Source organism: Penicillium arizonense, assembly GCF_001773325.1.
Source record: "Penicillium arizonense strain CBS 141311 chromosome Unknown PENARI_contig051, whole genome shotgun sequence".
NCBI lineage: Eukaryota > Fungi > Ascomycota > Eurotiomycetes > Eurotiales > Aspergillaceae > Penicillium > Penicillium arizonense.
In genome coordinates this window covers 46,648-61,320 of record NW_019173328.1, presented here as the reverse complement: position 1 = coordinate 61,320, position 14,673 = coordinate 46,648, and the positions used below count along the sequence as shown (strand labels likewise).

The following is a 14,673-nucleotide window of genomic DNA, read 5'->3' as shown; positions in this document are numbered from 1 at the left end:
GATGGAGCAAACGAAATGTAGATAGGGGTGAGGTGAGAGTTGTGAAAGTAGGATATGGGAGGCCTTTATATACTCGCCTCAGCCAAATTCCGCGGCCAGCTAGGAGTGTAGTCTGTCACTCCGTTGAGAGGTGCGTAGCAATCACACGGCAGCATCAAAGCCTTGACAACAATGTTAAGACGGAGTTGGAGAATCTCTGGAGTCTAGCTCCTGGGAACGCCAAAACTGTTCCTGGTAGTGTGTTGACGGCATGGGAACCGAATCTATCTCTACCTACCCACATCTTGCATCTAGTGCCATAAGAATAAATCACAACCTATCACTCACTTCGAAATTCCATAGGCAACCCAGAATTTAACGCAGCATTTGTCGACTTCGCTGCCTACCGCAGTAGCCAGTCTGTTCGCCACTGCCTGGTCACGGCGGTCTACAAACACAAGTGCAGCTGATTGCAGCAGTGGTCTGGAATGATATCCCTTCGCGCAGGCCACTGATCGGCAGTATACGGCGCATACTGCGTGTGAATGCATTCTTCGACGTACCGACTGTTTCAAGGAAGGCGTCCCATGCCACCAGTCACGCAGCCACGTAGGTAAATTGCCTACGGGGATGGCATATAAAGCTGACGAGGGAACGCTGCAGAGATTGCCCAACACCGCCAACAATCCGAAGCATTTTCTGCCTTTGACGACCCCCTCAATGACTACCATGCTGCCTTGGAATCCCTTTCTTGTTTGTGAGATAGAGGTCAGCCCCAATGGCGGCCCTCGCTCCTGTTGCGGGATGACGGAACGAGGCACGCCATGCAAGAACTCGATCAAAGTTGAAGACACCAAGATAGGGCATCACAAGTTGACCACTCTCGCCAGAGAGCCGTTTGACCTGTCAAATTTGCAATCGAAGCTCTGTGATGTTGCCAAAGAATTCCTCTGCGCGAGATGGCATCGACAACGACAGGCCGAGCAACTTGGTCAGCAGTGGTATGAAGCAGCCCTCCGCAACCAGGCGCGAGTACCACATGGCTCCAGAATGGCCTCTCCATCAGTTATTGTACATCAGGGCCAGCGTCAGACATCATCAGCCTCCAGGCGACGCCCTGCAGCATCAGACAACACTGACCGGTCACCTCCTCACGGGCTCAGACAAGACCCGCCGGTTCCACCGTCAGACAGCTCTGAGCCAGTGCAGTCAAACAACTCCTTTGTCACTGCTGCAATGCTGCGAACGAACAATGTTCCGTGGCAAGTTTCGCCGGCTCGACCAGCTATTTTGTTATCGGCCACTAATCTCCTGGCTGGCTTCCAGAACTTGACGCTCCAGAGTCTCAGTACGAGTGAGGAGGTCGACGACATCCACTGTGTGTTTTGCCTGGCCGAGGATGGAGACCATGCAAACGAGTGCGTGATATTGCGTTGTGGTCAGTGCCGAGCGCTCTCTCATCTATCCTGCGCGGAAGAATGGTTGGAAAAGCGAGATACAGGGTTTGGCACGTCATGCTGTGTGTGGTAAGTGTGGATGACCTTATTTCTGAGACGACCAAGATACTGATGACCGCAGTCGAAACGAAGGAGCCCTAGACGCCATCATTCGCCCCTTACGAATCCCCTCGTCGGATGCCGAGACACATTCCGTCCACACGGCAAGCGATCCATCTCCCACTGGTGGGCCCCGTCGCTCAGCCAGACTAGCAGGAACTCATCTACCGCGACAACCTTCCACCGCTGCACCGCTTCGCCGATCGGCACGACTCAATTCCACTCAGCATAGGTGATCACAGGTTACAGCCGAGTTTGACGGAAAATGCGAAAAGCGAGTGAATCACACGTGAGTACACGTGACCAGACTCTCTGCATCGTAATCAGCAACAGAGGTTACAGCCGTTATAGCCGTGATATAGAATTTTGAAGCAAATTAGCAAGAAATGAAATACCGATGGTTAAACTCCGAAAGTACAACTCGACCGTTTCATCTCGTAAGTGCTGGACACCAATACACCATAGCCAGTAGCTATTGAGTGCTTCGCTGATTCCGAAAATGTCTGACCTCGAAACTGTATTGGTAGATAAAAGTTCTGTTTTCATCATACCTAACGGCGGTGATCAAAGAAACACAGATAAGGATTCATCTCAGTGGAGCCGTGTCGCGTGAAGGCCGGGATTGTTGGCAGAAAAGCCACAGGCAAGAGACTGACAAACTCTCGTGCTTGTTAATTTACTCTGGGAATCAATATGTTGGCCCTGGGAACCTCAAAAGCATTTCTAGGAGCTTTTTATCCGCTAGGAAATACGCTTTAGCTTGTCAAGGATATACATGAAGCATACGGAACGGATGGAGATATGATCTGCGCGGGACCCACATGGTGTACATGGGATTCAAGGAGGATACTGGAAAGGCTGTTGAAGAAGGCGCGGTTGTGTACAGTAATTTGCCTTGGTAGCATAAAATGTTTATTTCACTTTTAAAGTTCGTTGATTTCATGGGACTCATGTAGCTAGTCAAAGTCGACGTGTAGGCTTTAAGTTGTAAGAACCCGAAACAGCCTCTTCGAATTGGGCTGCTTCGCAACTTTGTCTGCGCCCTTCGAAGCCAGAATTGAAGGTTGGCTCGTGCTCCTCAATTTGTTCTCTATTAATAAAGTTCACGCTTAGTATTTCGTTACAACCTTTTCGAGAAGATTACCAGTGCAATGCCATTACATGTAGGCAATTGGATACATGAAGATAATATTAAGAAGACCTGTTATATTATCTTGACCAATGGCCTGGGTCTAGAGAAGATACACCAGGATAAATACTCGAACTCCTTTATTGATTGGGGGATAATAGTTGGTCTGCCTTGTTATTGCTTTACTGGCTTTACTTGCCTAATATCTCCGCTTCCATAGCTCCCGTATTAGTTCGGCGTCTTTCTAATTACATTAGTAAACAATATTACTAATTAGAAGGAGTAGATTCATATGACTATACTTAAAGGAGTTCTTAGGCAGGGCTGCCTGCGTCTAGGCTCTTACCTAACTCTTGAGGTACGTAATGCCCCCTCACATTTGCTTGTAACACTCTAGGATAATTTAATAAGTAGTACATCACCTACTTACCTAATTGTTTATGTCCTGTAACCATACACTTCCAGTTCATTTTGGGTTACGTTAATTGTGCAGGATTTTCATTACTAGCATTCAATCCAGGTTCATTGGTATTGACGCATCTCCTGGAATAAATAAGCAATCAAATAGTGGCGGCTACTCGCCGTCACCCTTGTATCTCGTCCCTCAGTTTGAATCATAATACGCAAATTGGTCACTGGCTGGCACAAAATTATATCCCAAATAAATATGGACAGTGAAAACCCATATGAATGTAAGTGTATATTTGGCTTTTGCTTATCCAGTTTCTGACGGTCATTTCACAGCATATATTACAGCTTCTTTCTACTTCAAGAAGCAGCAGGGCATAAGTCACGAAGAGTTCTACCGCCATTGGAGCACATTCCATGCCAATATGGCAATTTCTTGCAAGCCTTTCACAGTAAGCTTTCGACGTTATGTCCAGGTACGCATCATGTATAAAACGTGTATTACTTGTTCAGCGCATGTTGTTGACGGTATGATATAGATGCATGCAACGCAAGAGCTCCAAATGAAAGGATCTGAGCTTGGTATGGAAATTCTGGACTATGACGCATGTGCAGTCTTCCATGTCAGAAACTGGGACACTTTTGTGAAGCTTATGCCAGTAAGTTCCTATGTGCTATCGTGTCGATCAAGCTAATATAATAGAAAAGGAGTGGCAGAAGGAGCTTGGCACAGACGCAGCAAGAATAATGCAAATGCCACCCAAGATCTTCGTCAGTCGGGATGTAGTCCTGTTCGGATAGATCTAATAAAGTATGAAAGCCTACATCTATAGTCGGGAATCGATGAAACCTGGCGTCTAATTGCGGACAACTCGAGCGTATCTGATTTCTGTAACTAATACAGATTGTCACAGTGTCGCAATTACCTTACGAATACTGCATGAAACCGGGTCTATAGATGATCCGTCGGCATAGCTTATGTAACTAGAATGGACCCATAAATAACGTAATTCCCGGTCGAGCGGCCACCCCGGCCGAGCGGCCACCCTACCACTTATCTATTCAATTAAAATGCATTTTTTTAACCAAAACGCCATTAAATTCAATGAGCTAAAAATGAGTTCTATTAGGACATGTAGTCAATTTATGACCCTGAATTCCACATATACTGCACTTCGGCAAGGCCCTCGTACGTGGCTGTAAAGGTGCGGGAGCCGGTCTTGCCTCACGGGACACTTGCGCTAAAATTGCCTGCTCTGGCTGCATTGCTAAGGTAGAGGCCTCTAAAACTGATAGACCTTCTTCAGAAGCTATTTGCCGTGTAGATCTAGTCCTTTTTCGCTTCTTCGTCTCGTTTTCAGCGCGTAAATCGCTTACTTCTTTCTCGAGAATAGCTGCCGATTGCATTGTGATTTGACAGGCTTTTAAAACCTGATTTATCGCGCAATTAAGTGGACTCGGAGGGCTTTTAGAGCGCTGCTTTAGTAAGGCTTTTATCGAAGAAGCTTGTTTTTGTAATTGCACGTAATTCGAAGGCGTTTTTAGCTCCCACTCGCTTTCCCGGCTCGAGGGGGGTGTCGGGGTTCGAAGGCGAATATTGAGCTTCGAGATCACTCGATCGGGGTCGTAAGGCACTAAACCGGCAGCGGCGAAGCTATTCTTGATAGTCTCCGATTTAAATGCCTCGATTCGTGCGGTCGGATAGGCTTCGAGGTTTATCGATGTGGTTGATTCTAGCCCGCATTTTTGACTCGATAAGCCGGCTATACGAGCGCTTTAACACCGCAAAACAGCCGATATCGAGAGGCTGTAAAAGGTGAGACGAGTGCGGAGGCATACAAATTGCGATAATATCGTTTTTTTCGCAAATTTGGTCGAATTGCGGGGTTAAATGACTCCCGTGGCCGTCGAGTATTAAGAGTCTATACTTCCCCTTCGTACGCGAAGAAGTAGACGGAATAAAAAGCTTTTCGAGCCACCGAACGCTAATTTCATCGGACGTCCACCCGTTCGGACTAATCTCGAGTCTCCAATTATTCGGAAGGCCGTCGAACCAAGATTCGATAAAGACTTTGCCCTTAAAAATCACGCACGGAGGAAGCGCCCACCCCGACGCGTTTATACACTCAATTGTGGTAACCCACGCGCGATTTCCGGGTTGTAAAAGTGCTCTCCGACCATAGAATTCCTTTCTCGTGATAACCTTCGCGGTCGCAATTAAGCCCATTGCAAAACCAGTCTCGTCGAAGTTATAGATATCGTCGGGATCGATACCGTACGAAAGGATCGTTTTTTTGGACAAGAGAAAACCATTCAGAAATGATTTTAGGGTCTTCGCATTTAGCACGCGTATAATTATAGCGCCTCGAAAACCTACTCGAGAGGTCGGAATGCCTTTTCACGAATTCTGTAACCCAATTCTTACCGACCGAAAGAGGAGGGGTAGATCCACGCGCCGCGAGTAGTAAGTCTGCCATTTCTCGTACAGAAGAAGGCCGAGGGGCTGCTCCGCGAGAATCCATTGAGAGTATCCATTTTCGAAGCGAGTCTTCTTCAATTTTTGTTAATTTATGGCCATTCGCGCGAGTTTCGACGCGGTTTGTAGTACCAGCGAGGCGGCGGCGGAGCGTCGTACGGGGTATATTAAAAAGACGCGCTGCTTCTTGAACTGTAGAGATTTCTTTCTTTTGAATAGCCTGAATAGCTAATAAGACCCTGCCTTCTTGCTCAATTAAATTTCGAGAGGATTGAGTACGAATTGGTGGCATAGTGGGTGTTTGAAGAAGGAAGGTCTAATTAATTGACGCGTTTTACGTGAGGGTGGCCGCTCGGCCGGGGTGGCCGCTCGACCGGGAATTACGTTAGTGAGAAATAGGGGTAATGGAAATACAGAGTCATTTACATCTCCAATTGGCCGGATACAGGACAAATCGTGACACACAGAGGGTGCCTCAGGCAGTCTAGACAGGGGACCGTGCGACCACCGCTCGGCATTCGACCAAATTGGGTCTAACCGTCTAACCCCTTTGGGCTGAATCCCGAATGGCCCTCTTGGCATCGCTGGCCTTCCTGATTCCCAGCGATTCGTTTCGGAATCTATTAGCATACAGCCTCTCCTTCCTCTTTCGTACATCCTTCGTAGCGTGACATTCCGTTGTTTAGTAGGACATCGCCGCGGGTGAAGACCGACTGGCAACTGCCGCCGATCCGACCTCGCCGCTTACACAGATATGATATTCAAGGCTAGAATACTATGCATGTTTAGTACATATCTCTGTTATTTGGTCCAAAATTCCAGAAAAACAAACAGTTAATGGCAATAAGAATTTCAGTAGCCCGGAGAATCAGGTCAAGCAGTTGTCTTCAAGGTAATTATGGTGTGCAACTCAACATACTTAACAGCCCAATAGTTTTATTGACGCAGGTATCCCTGTAGACGCCGTAATATTATCACCACTTAGTCCAGCCGACCTGCATTATCAGCCGTGTAATACCACTATCTGAGGCTGTTTTACGTCTAACATATTGTCTTCTATTTTCTTGCGCCAGTTATAGAATACCACACCATTCTTCAGCCAAGATCGAGGATCACACACATAACCGACCAGTGTACAAGAGGCAAAAATCGAAGGAGCAAATTCAGATACGGAAATATGGGAACATATAGTAACAGTTCAAGGGTCTTGTTCATCTCCCTCTCGAAGCAAATGCAAAGCTCTCCTCCGCCAAGAAATGGGACTAGACTAGAGATTGCTCTTGAGTCCCCGAGCGGCAAGGAGACGCTCGCTCTCCTTATATTGCCAGTCAAGACGGGGAATGATCTCATGCTTGCGAGTGCTGTTCTCCCTCTTACCAAGTTGCTGCAAGTGGACCTCATCAGGACCATCAGCAATGCGAAGTGTACGGACAAGGGCCCAGAGATACGCGAGGGGTGTATCTTGGGAGACACCAGCGGCACCAAAGGCCTGAACTGCACGGTCGATGACAGTCAATGCAGACTGAGGCACAAGGATTTTGGCTTCAGCAATCTCCTTAAGGGCAGACTTAGCATCACCTTGATCAATCTTGATAGCAGCGTTAATGACAATAAGTCGAGCAGCGTCAATCTCGATCCGGGAGCGGGCAATCCACTCTAATAAAACAGCATGGGCTGAGAGTGGCTTGCCAAAGGTTTTTTTGCGGTCATCATTGACCCGAGCGATCAGCCACTCAAGGGCTTTCTCAGCCGCGCCAATGGTGCGCATGGCGTGGTGAATGCGGCCAGGACCCAAGCGGCCCTGCATAATTTCAAAACCACGGCCCTCGCCCAGGATGAGGTTGGAAGCCGGCACCCGCACATTCTCAAAAGTGACATGCCCGTGGCCGGCTGGGGAGTCGTCATACCCGTATACGGTCAACATGCGGTGGATCTTTATTCCGGGGGTCCCAACTGGCACCAAGATGATTGATTGCTGGCGGTATGGGTCGATATGATCGGGGCTGGATTTGCCCATAACAATGTATATCTTGCAACGAGGATCTCCGACGCCAGATGCCCACCATTTCTATGAAAACCTTTTATTAGTCTTGTCGGTCATTTAATAAGCTATTCAAGAAGATCCAAAGACCTACCGATCCATTTAAAATATATTCGTTACCCTCACGGCGCATGCTCAGTTGTATGTTCGTGGCATCGCTTGATGCTACATCGGGCTCAGTCATAAGAAATGCGGACCGGATCTCCCCCTTCAGCAGAGGAGCCAGCCACAGCTGCTTCTGAGAATCATTGCCATATGTAGCCAGAACCTCCATATTTCCCGTATCAGGTGCTGAGTTATTCGTGGCCTGTCTCATTAGCTGCAGCCATTCTAGCTAGGGAGTCACGATCACTGGGCTTACCTCAGATGCCAATCTACTCCTACCCAGATATTCGGCCATCAGCCCATATTCAAGATTACTGAATCCAGCACCCTGGGAAAAATGGTTCTTAGGCAGGAACATGTTCCACAGGCCCATCTGACGGGCTTTGGACTTAAGGTCCTCTAAAATGGCGGGGTTGGCGTTCCATCTCTCCCTGCCATGCCCAAGCTGGGCAGAGAAAACTGGCTCGGCAGGAATACACACTCTCTCAACAAAATCCTCAACCTATTCACGTAAGTTAGCAGCAACGCTTTTATAATGGGATATAGAGGTAAAGCAGCTGACCAAGTCGAGGGCTATTTTTGCTCGATCGCCGACGAAGGGCTGGGCGATCGGAGGAATTCTAGATGAGGCAGACATGAGGAGAAATAAGCGGGCCAAATAAAGGTAGTAAAGCGGAAGAATAAGATTGTTAGTCTGCTGGAAGACAAGGTGGACTTATATACACGTAGTAGAAGGTAAGCCAACAGGATGAATAGTCTAGGAAGATAGTACCTCCTTATCTCTGGTTAGCCGACGCAGAGGATGCCGACTCTAGTGGCAAGTTTGCACTCCCCGTAAGTATGTCCCTATGGGGAGATAGTTTTGCATTCACCCGAAGACGTAACCGAGTATTTTTCTGTATCATTCGTCCAGTCTATTTTAGTGCTCAAGCGGGCATAATGCAAGCACTATTCACCTCAAACAGGCCCGCATCCCGCGCACAGGTCGGCCAGAGGCATGGGTCCACGAAACCTGGTAGAGACTTCACATTCAGTATGTCCAGGCACATGTGGAAGCCCTGACATAACGGTGAATTTTCGATGTGTCGCACGTCTTACGTACCCTTCGACGATCGTAAAAAGAACACGCATATTTTCTCCCACCACACACTAGGTCTGTGACTACTTACCTACTTAGTGGATGTTAAGTAACATTTCCAGGTACGTCGATAATTGAACTCGTTGTTACATAATAAGAAGTGGAAAGATTTGTGTCAGAAAAAATTTCCCATTCCGCCCTACCCGATAACTGGGTAATGAGACACCGGCGCAGAATAACTAATACTTGCCAGTGGCTGATAGAGCTTGCGGACATCCTTTCATGCACGACTTTCCCAGCTTGCAAAAAATTCGGCGATAGAGTGAGAATCAATTGCCATTCTTTGCCAAGTTCACAGCAACATATTCGTCAAGTGTATCCTATCCTCAGATGTCGCAAAGGCGCACGGTCCATCTCTCACTACTAGGAGGAGTTGATGCTAGTTACTGGCTGTCATCACCTTTCGATCCTGAAAAGGTCTCGTTCTCTGAAGAATACTATGCCTAGCACGCTGACCGTTTTTGCATAGCCAACATATGTCCTTATCAACTCCTTCGGAACAAATGCAAACCTCTTCACTGCTCAATTCAACGATGATAAACTTACCACAATAGCAAATCTTATTGCCATTGAGCCTCTCGGGCACGGGAGGACGGAATGCAGACAGACAGTCTGGACATACTGGGACTCGGGTAAAATATTTCTCTATCTTGACGATGCATTCTACAATACGCTAATAATTCATGGCCCGCAGCTTACATGAACCTCGAGGCTATGAAAGTGCTAGGTATACAAGAGGCATTTGTTTTGGGAACATCCCAAGGGGGATTTATTGCGGCGCGCATGGCACTCATTGCACCTGAGAAGGTTTGTCACCTCCAGTCCGGGAATCGGTGTTCAGCATTAAATAGTTCCAGGTCAAAGGAATCATATTGCTGGGAACCGCTCTTGACGCAGAATCGAACCGTCTGATCGCACAAGGTAGTTGGGATGGAAAGTCTATCGCCGATGGTATGCTTGCCCGATGGGAAAAGCATGCCCTCGACGGGGATGACTTTTCGCCACCCACTGAATACTGCCGCAGGATTGTCGAGTCCGGATACGGCAGCGATGCTTCAGAGCAGCTGATTGAATTCTGGACAAAGGAAATTAGGTCTTCATATAAGGGTGAGCATGGTCGTCAGAAATTGATTATGATGGCCATCAATCTGAAGGAACGCGATGGCATACTCGCACGCCTTCCATATATCACGACGCCGGTTTTGTGGATGCAGGTATGTTTAGGGCCAGCCTTTCAAACTTACTACTTCATGGGGACTGATTACCATCTATAGGGCACCCTGGACCCAGTATTCACAATATGTACGGCAGAAAATGAGATTAGTCTGTTTAAGGGGAGCACCTCCGCCCGTCTTGTTATTGTTCCTGGAGGGCATCATTTCCTCAGTGCCTCACATCCCGATCGTGTCAATCCACAGATGATTCAGTTCGCACAAGAGTATTCCAAGGGTCATGTTTCAAAGGTCTGATTAGAATACTCTAGTCCTACTTCTTATTGCTTTCAGCATGCAGTTTGACGATAGCAACGGAGCCCCGCCGCTGATGGCACTACGATGGGAAGGATGAATAAATTTTTCAAATTTGCAACTGTCTATTAGACCATCTCATACGTGAAGACCATGAAGTTATATTCGGATTCTACTAAAATAAAAGAACAGTCACTGTCCGTTCAAAGGCAATCAAACAGGCTATACTCTACGCTACATTTTGGCTATGGGTTAACGAAGGCGAGTGATACAATAGATAGTCGTACCTTTTTTTAAAAGAGTTCTCAGTTCTGCCATTCTTAGGTCCTCAAGTTTTAGTTTTCCCAGCGAAACAGCGCTATTCGAATTTATATTAAAAGAGGAGTGACAAACAAATCAATGCCCCCTGCCGACGTTTTGATCTGAGGTAGTACACGGCGGTAAGGACAATGAATTTACAGCTTATAGGTTTTACATATGATAGACTATAAGATATGAATGTTTTATGCGTGGTTATGGGGGGAAAAATAACATTGTCTACCTGTCCATCCATCAGACAATGCTCACAAATACAAAATCGAAATTGCTTCCATTGAGTTCCTACCACCGTCTTTGACAGTTGGGTCGGAGTCAAATCTAAAGACCTAGAATTCTCCACCATTGACGGGAATTGCCTGACCGGTGATATACGAAGCCGCATCGCTCAGCAAAAATCCAATCATGCTCGCAATCTCCGAGGGCTCGGCCCATCGAGCCATAGGGATTTGGGCCACTGCTTGGAGGGTTGATTCATTCCTTAGACCGCTATTTGCAAGTTGAGCCTGAAACATAGGTGTCATTGTTGAACCAGGAGCAACCAGATTGACACGAAGGCCCATTTGTGCATACTCTAGTGCCCACGCACGAGCCAGGCCCAGGACAGCATGCTTGCTGCAAGTATACGCAGCAAGAGACCTATAGCCTCGCATTGATGCTGATGAGCCAATTATCACCATGCTCGTAGAATATGTTGGTAACCCATCCTTGTGGATGGATTGGATATGGCGGAGGAACTCGGTACCAAGCGTCCAAGTTCCTCGACAGTTCACAGCCATGACTCTGTCGAAAGTGGCGTCTGGCTCGGGAATTGTCGCTATTGAAGGACTGATACCGGCGCAGTTTACTAGACCATGAATACGGGGTGACCGTGCAAGAATTGATTTGAAGGTCTGAGATACGGATTCGCGCAAGCTCACATCAACTGAAGGATAGAAGTAGACATTATCTTGAGCAAAGTTCGAAGGAGGAAAGTCGCTGACATCGATAACATGAATAGCCTCGCACAGATCGAGAAGGTGGATGACTGTTGACAATCCAATCCCGGAAAATCCACCAGCCACGATGACCGTTTTGTTCTGGAATGATGTTGTCATATTGACAGGTGTGATCATCAGTCGGACTGTTGTCGAGTTTCGTAGAGATGCTTTGGAGGTACACAATGGTTTCAATTTCCGAATCCAATGCTTATAAGAAAAAGAGTCTCTCAGTCGTGCTCGGGCCCTATTTAACAAAGAAGAGTCGTAATCCTTTATGGCGGGAGCAGTACGTAAGGAACACTTTCCTATGTAACATCTTACTTGTATATAACGGATTGGCCAGTCTTGGGCACGTAATTGCATTCCCTTTACTCTTCCTTATTTGTTTCATATCCACCTTTGCCAAATATAACATTGTAAGTGGGTCTGTATCCTGCACTTGTGATCTCTGCCCCGGACAAGATCCGGGGCAGGTTCCCCGCGTGGGGGTGCTCAAACGTTGCACATGACTGGTTACTGTGCGTCAAAGATAGGCAGCTCGAGGGGAATTGTAAGACAGAGCCACAAGAACATACCATCACATACCATACAAACGGGGTCTTTTATAACCTCGGGTAATCAACAATAGCATCTGCTATTGTAATGGTTTTACGTTCCCAGAGGGCTGGGTTTGTTGTGAGAGTCTAAATGATTTGCCTATGTCATTTCCTTCGAATTCAGAATGTTACACCCCTCTGATATGGAGAAAGCCCGACAGAGGTAGCTTAATATGTAGAAAACAACCACTACTCGTATAGAATTATATCTAATTACCATTCTGTTATTTTCTCAGGCAGTGCACAGGGTGATATATTCACTAGACTTAGATTGCTTGAAAATAGGCTGATACTTTCAGGTTCATCTTTCCCTACAGGCTCTAGAGTACGGAATGGCTTGCTCCCCTGTGGGTCTTCCGCACCGATGTTGTAAACCTTTTAGTACGTAACTCCTTGACCCGCCACAAATTTATGGGCCGGAGCTCTAACCTCGGCCCTTAGCCTCGGAAGCCGGTACTAGAGGATTGTACTTGAATGAAGGGAGAAACGTCTCTTAGGAACTTTGTGTTCACCTTGTCATTCCCTCACCAGGCCAATATAGGTTATTCCGCAAGAAACTGGGATCATCATGGTTGTCAATTCTGCGTATACGATCGATATACCACAGTGCAGTTTTGTTGATTTAGTTTTCGGTCCACCGCAAGCCCAGCTGTCAAGCAGCGAACCTCTTCTTCTCGACCATGCAAGGTCTCAAAGTCACTTCCTGACTAGACACACATTTCGTGTCTGGTCACAACGGCTTGGTGGTGGAATGACCGCTGCTGACCTCCGAAAGGGCGATAGAGTCATGGTAGTGAGTGGAAATCGATTGTTTTATTCTGTCGCATTCATGGGGGTTATTATGGCAGGTGGCATATTCACCGGCTGCAACCCGGCATATTCGTCCCACGAACTGGCACACCAAATGCGTGACTGTGACCCAAAATTCATATTGAGTCAAGGTGGTTCCACGCTCCAAACGTGTCTTGAGGCAGCAAGGATGGTTGGCAGCGGACACGAAAAGCGTACATTCGTCTTTGATGATCGAGTTTTCGACTCGGTCGAGCAGCCTGACGAGCAAGGTTGCCCATATTGGAGCAAACTGATGCTATTCGATACCGAGGCAGAGCGGTTTGCGTGGGATTCTTTGACTGGACCGGACGAAGCGCGAAAAACTACACTGGCCCTGAACTACTCTTCAGGGACGACCGGGCTCAGCAAGGGCGTGGAAATAACACACGGAAACTACGTCGCCAATGTCGTGCAGTATAATCACCTGATGGCCCATGACCGGGATTATGATGCAAAACACCGGCAAAACGAAAGATACCTCTGCTTCCTACCACTTTACCACGCTATGGCACAGATGCTCTTCTTAGGCGTGGCGCAGATTCGCCATGCTCCAGTCTATATAATGGAGAAATTCGACTTCCTGCGCGTTCTACAGTCAGTGGAGATATATCGTATTTCCGACCTACTCATCGTTCCGCCAGTGGCTGTCATGTTAGCTAAACGGCCAGAAACGAAAAAATTTGATCTGAGTTCTGTCCGATATATCGGATCAGGGGCTGCTCCATTAAGCCGAGAACTGTCGCAAGAGGTGGAAGATCTATGGCCCCAAGGCACAATAAATATCAAACAAGGATGGGGTATGACAGAGTAAGTCCATAGTATAACCACAACAGGATTTAATCTTGCTGGCATCAACTTTTAAAAACAGTTTGCTAACATCAGCATGTGGTTTAGGTTAACATGCGCATTGTTAGGATGGGAGCATACCAAGACTAGCTACAGCAACAGTGTGGGCTGGCCTCTCCCTAATTCCCAAGCCAAGATCATGTCCCTCCCGGACGAAGCTGCTGATTCAGACAACCTTCTCTTGCGGAAAGAACTGGGGCCAAATGAACCGGGTGAACTGTGGGTACGAGGCCCTCAGGTGATGAAAGGGTACTGGAAAAACCCGAAGGCGACCGCGGATACTCTGACACCAGATGGGTGGGTGCGGACCGGCGACATAGCGTATTACGACAATGAGCAGAAGTTCTTTATCAGCGGAAGGTTGAAGGAACTTATCAAGGTCAAGGGCCTGCAGGTTGCGCCTACGGAGCTTGATGGAGCTTGTCTGGAATGCAAAGAAGTTGCAGATGCAGCAGTTGTTGGGGTGACAATAAATGATCAGGAGCACCCGCGTGCATATATAGTATTGCGAGAGGGTACCTGCGCAACCAAAGAGATTGCACGAAGTATAGCTGTCCAGGTTAACGCGAAACTATCCCACCACAAGAGAATAACAGGTGGCATCGTGTTCACGGACTCTATACCAAAAAATCCCAGTGGGAAGATCTTGAGACGTCTCTTGAGGGAGCTTGCACAAAATGAGGTGCATATGGAGCAGATGTACAACAGAACTAAGGCTTTCCTATAGTTTGGTACTTCATACTAAGTACAACAGGAATTTATTAGGAACATTGAACTTATTTCAATTTTAAAGGATAAGAAAACAGG

General features: G+C 47.3%; 7 protein-coding genes across 7 annotated transcripts; 5 read left to right on the top strand and 2 right to left on the bottom strand.

Annotated features, from left to right (window-relative positions):
- Window positions 1-342: 342 nt before the first annotated feature.
- On the top strand, window positions 343-447 carry PENARI_c051G04677 (uncharacterized protein; the record flags this gene model as incomplete). Its single annotated transcript, XM_022637392.1, has 1 exon — window positions 343-447. A coding segment is annotated over one exon (105 nt), but the record flags the coding sequence as incomplete, so codon positions are not given.
- A 336-nt stretch (window positions 448-783) lies between these two features.
- PENARI_c051G10135 (uncharacterized protein) lies at window positions 784-1,771 on the top strand (the record flags this gene model as incomplete). The annotated part of the gene is made up of 2 exons (XM_022637405.1): window positions 784-1,505; window positions 1,558-1,771. The coding sequence occupies 2 exons, from the start codon at window positions 784-786 to the stop codon at window positions 1,769-1,771; spliced, it is 936 nt and encodes a 311-aa protein (XP_022482749.1).
- Window positions 1,772-3,331: 1,560 nt separating this feature from the next.
- On the top strand, window positions 3,332-3,873 carry PENARI_c051G02525 (EthD domain-containing protein; the record flags this gene model as incomplete). Its single annotated transcript, XM_022637388.1, has 4 exons — window positions 3,332-3,356; window positions 3,409-3,548; window positions 3,612-3,731; window positions 3,781-3,873. 4 exons carry the CDS (start codon window positions 3,332-3,334, stop codon window positions 3,871-3,873), a joined length of 378 nt encoding a protein of 125 aa, XP_022482738.1.
- Window positions 3,874-6,815: 2,942 nt separating this feature from the next.
- Window positions 6,816-8,331, bottom strand: PENARI_c051G11456 (uncharacterized protein; the record flags this gene model as incomplete). The annotated part of the gene is made up of 4 exons (XM_022637408.1): window positions 6,816-7,616; window positions 7,684-7,896; window positions 7,951-8,196; window positions 8,257-8,331. The coding sequence occupies 4 exons, from the start codon at window positions 8,329-8,331 to the stop codon at window positions 6,816-6,818; spliced, it is 1,335 nt and encodes a 444-aa protein (XP_022482758.1).
- Window positions 8,332-8,691: 360 nt separating this feature from the next.
- PENARI_c051G07937 (alpha/beta fold hydrolase) lies at window positions 8,692-10,301 on the top strand (the record flags this gene model as incomplete). Its single annotated transcript, XM_022637399.1, has 5 exons — window positions 8,692-8,727; window positions 9,302-9,464; window positions 9,527-9,639; window positions 9,690-10,046; window positions 10,107-10,301. The coding sequence occupies 5 exons, from the start codon at window positions 8,692-8,694 to the stop codon at window positions 10,299-10,301; spliced, it is 864 nt and encodes a 287-aa protein (XP_022482757.1).
- A 641-nt stretch (window positions 10,302-10,942) lies between these two features.
- On the bottom strand, window positions 10,943-11,710 carry PENARI_c051G04830 (SDR family NAD(P)-dependent oxidoreductase; the record flags this gene model as incomplete). The annotated part of the gene is made up of 1 exon (XM_022637394.1): window positions 10,943-11,710. The coding sequence occupies one exon, from the start codon at window positions 11,708-11,710 to the stop codon at window positions 10,943-10,945; it is 768 nt and encodes a 255-aa protein (XP_022482745.1).
- Window positions 11,711-13,030: 1,320 nt separating this feature from the next.
- PENARI_c051G01122 (uncharacterized protein) lies at window positions 13,031-14,417 on the top strand (the record flags this gene model as incomplete). The annotated part of the gene is made up of 3 exons (XM_022637385.1): window positions 13,031-13,827; window positions 13,915-14,357; window positions 14,413-14,417. 3 exons carry the CDS (start codon window positions 13,031-13,033, stop codon window positions 14,415-14,417), a joined length of 1,245 nt encoding a protein of 414 aa, XP_022482751.1.
- Window positions 14,418-14,673: the final 256 nt, after the last annotated feature.